Below are 3,306 nucleotides of genomic sequence, written 5' to 3'. Positions count from 1 at the left end.
AGGAACTCTGTGGGATTTTCCCGGAAGGAGCCCTGGGAGCAGGCTGATGTGGGAGTCAGTGCTGGTGCCACCAGGGCTTTAACAGGTGGTCAGTGACACTGTGGCCACCGAGCGGGCACAGCAGCCTGCTCCTGCCCATTGCAGGCACCTGCTCGGCCACAGACCAGCCCCCACAATCGCTGGCTTGGCAGCACAGCGAGTAGGTCACGCTGCTGGCGTTTCCCGGGCCGCCCTGTCAGGCTGCACCTTCAATGTGGTGCGGAGCAGGCGGGTAAGAGGTTTAACGAGCTCAGGGGACGCATCCTGAGAGACACACGGGCCCTCGTGTCTGCCTGACTCCGGGGCCGGACAGTCCCATAAGGCCCTTAATTTAAGTGCCAGGCATCCATGAACTCTGAAAGTTACCAAACCCGTGCGGACTGTTACCTTTGCTGCTCTGGGCGCCCGATTTCATGCAGGCGCCTTTGGAACAGGAGACGCTGGTCCCGCCGGGGGCGCATTTGCTCATGGGGCGTGTTTAGCAGCTATCGACCTGCCTCCTGGCCCACTTCTGGGTTCACAACATTCTGGGAACAGGAGGGAGGTTCCTGGTTGGGCCAGTGCCTGGACCTGCACCTGGACCACAGAGCCGGCCCCAGGGACTGTCCGAGGGTAATGCTGGCCAGCATGGGGCTGCAGGGACCAGCCACTTGGGCGGGCCATCCATCTGCCTGGAGCTCAGCCCCTCAAGGTGGAGGAGTGGAGGCCGCCTTCACACGCTCAACTCTCCAGTGTGAAGCCTGGGGCTGCAGCTGTTCTCTATTAACTGTGAGGACGTCATCGCGGTCCCGGCAGCCCGGGTCTAGCTCGTCCCCTGCCTGTCTGTGGACACGGGCACGTGGCGGGGAGCCTGCCTGCGTCAGGCGGCCAGAGGGAGCAGAGGCCGGAGGCCCCAGCTGGGGTGCTCGCCAGCAGGACCCCGTCACTGGGGGCCGATTAGGAAGTTAAGGGAGACCCAGGGTGCCGCCTGACCAAGCCACACGTCCTGTTCCGCACACGCTCAGCGCCTGGGCCTCATCATGGGATGGCGGTTCTTCTGGACACACACACCCACCCTCGGGAGCCACCTGCCTCCCAGGACTCCCAACGGCTGGCTGGCCCAGGGCCTGTGAGTGTGTCACCGATGTGATCGACAAGGAATTAACATTTACCTCGGAGGACAGCCAGCTCTTCTTGTCCCTCTGCAGCCACTGACAGGCTCTGCAGGACAACAGGAGGAGAGTTGCCCTTCGTCCTGGGGCCTGACCAGCAGTGCTCTCCCGAAACAAAGGAAAGCCCTCCCCCACCACGAGCGGAGCTGTGGAGCGATACGGGGCGGGCCGGGCACTGTGCTCAATACCTGTGTCTGCTCACAGCCCCCCAGTGCCCCCTCGGGCACCCCGCAAAGTCTGCCCACGCTCCGTTCATCCGCTGTGCTTGCCTGCCCCCCAGCACTTGCCAGGTCAGCCGAACTGGACCCAACGTGCCTCAGGCTGCCAGGGCGCCCAGGCCCCCGGGTGGAGGCAGCGTGGCCTCCTCGCACGCAGCCTGAAGGCCTCACAGCTCTCAGCCACACGCGGCTTCACTGAACAGCACCTGGGAGTCACCGACAGTGGTTGTGGCGATGCTGGGTGGAGGCCTCGTAACTGCTGTGACCCTGTGTATCCTCCCTGCCTTCCACTCACTGTCCACACCGCCCAGGTCCACAGACTGTAATCCACGCACCCTGGTCTGTGTGCAGAGGGACACCTTAATGGCGGATGTGTGATGTGAGTCCAGCTGGGACACGCTGTCCCGTGGTGAAACCCCGGAGCTGAAAACTCAGGTGTGGACCTTCACAGGGGATCACTCGCCGGCAACTGTCCTCACCCTTTAGTCTGAGTGCCGCCTTCACGTGAGAGACAAGGAGCCCAGCAAGCGGACGCCTGCCCCAGGGCACACCTGTCCCAGGGCACACCTGTCCCAGGGCACGCCAGGCAGCTCCCACCCAATGTCCTCACCCAGCTGCTGGGGGACCCACGGACACCCGGCCACAGGGCAGAGCAGACAGCACACTTGCTGGGTCAAGACCTTCCTTATACATTTTGTCTCAAGATGTAAATGCGCTTTTAGTTGCTTGAGGAGGCTGCCTGCGTAGGGCCCAGGCTGTGACTGAGGGGTGTCCCTCAAACGACAGCTCCTTGTCACACTGCAGTCTTTGAAGCCGCATGGGCACGTGCTGGCAAAGTGTGCAATCGCTGTCACTCAGAACAACCCCGACCACCGAGATGTCTCTGGAAATGGGCATAAACGAAGACGACGGGAAAACAGGACACGGGAGATGAGCGTGGGGGCAGTGGCCCGGGGTGGAGACGGAGCCGAGCCGAGGCAGCACACGGGCACCGTGCGCCTTCCCCCGACACCCCCTGCAGGACCTGGGCCTGCGGCACCCTCTCCTCTTCCGTCTGCCTTCGGCTGCATCCCAGCCTGTTCTCAGCCTCGTCCGCTTCCTAGTGAGGAGACGGGTGCACTCGACGCAGCTCAGAGCCTCGCCCGCGGGCCAGGGCGGCGGATCACGGCTTGTTCTTCAGGAGTGGAAGCCGAGGGGTGGGAAGGAGAGGCGGCCTTTCCGTTCCTGGCGCTGACGGCTCCTCTCCTGACGCCGCCGTCGGGTGTGTGCGCCGCATGCTTGTCCTCACGCTCACCGCCTGCGCAGACACTTATCAGATGGCGGCGGTAGCGCACAGATGCAGCCGTGCGTCCAAGTTCACATTCTCACTTTGATTGCTACAAATCCATGGGCCCTCGGGTCCAGGGCTTCTACTGCCGTTTGCAAATGGATTTTTATAGCACATTAGTGCCGTGGGAGATTCCAAGGAAAATAGTTTTCTCGGTATTAGAAGCAGCTGTGGCTTTCGGAGCCGATGACTCACGCCCTCCTTTTTAATTGGGTGGGAGAACCGGGCGGGAGACACAGGGCTCAGTCATGACGCTGTTTGTCTTCAGAGGGTGTCCTGGCCGCAGCCCGCCCCATCGCACCCATCTGCAGCCGTGTTTATGTAACGCTTTTTTCTTCTCACAGTTCCAACCATAAAAACAGAGCCCACCGATGACTACGAGCCGGCCCTGACCTGCGGACCAATGAGCCAGGGCCTGAGCCCGCTCCCGAAGCCCTGCTACAGCCAACAGCTGGCCCTGCCGCCCGACCCGGGGTCCTGCCTCGTGGCCGGCTTCCCGCCCTGCCTCCAGAGGAGCACCATGATGTCCCCGCCACCCAGCACCAGCCCGGAGCTGCAGGACCTGGCCTCC

At 62.8% G+C, this 3,306-nt stretch overlaps 1 protein-coding gene across 1 annotated transcript in view; it reads left to right on the top strand.

Moving 5' to 3' along the window:
* NFATC1 (nuclear factor of activated T-cells, cytoplasmic, calcineurin-dependent 1) overlaps positions 1-3,199 on the top strand; it is a 65,391-nt gene extending 62,192 nt beyond the window's left edge. The window contains exon 8 of the mRNA XM_015562748.1: positions 3,080-3,199. Coding sequence (XP_015418234.1) covers positions 3,080-3,110 — 31 coding nt within the window. The 3' untranslated portion in view covers positions 3,111-3,199. The remainder of the gene's footprint in view (positions 1-3,079) is intronic.
* Positions 3,200-3,306: the final 107 nt, after the last annotated feature.

The sequence above is a fragment of the Myotis davidii genome, unplaced genomic scaffold (genome assembly GCF_000327345.1).
Source record: "Myotis davidii unplaced genomic scaffold, ASM32734v1 scaffold96, whole genome shotgun sequence".
NCBI classification, from domain to species: domain Eukaryota; kingdom Metazoa; phylum Chordata; class Mammalia; order Chiroptera; family Vespertilionidae; genus Myotis; species Myotis davidii.
The sequence above is the reverse complement of the archived record's forward strand: the minus strand, read 5'-3'. Positions and strand labels throughout refer to the sequence as shown.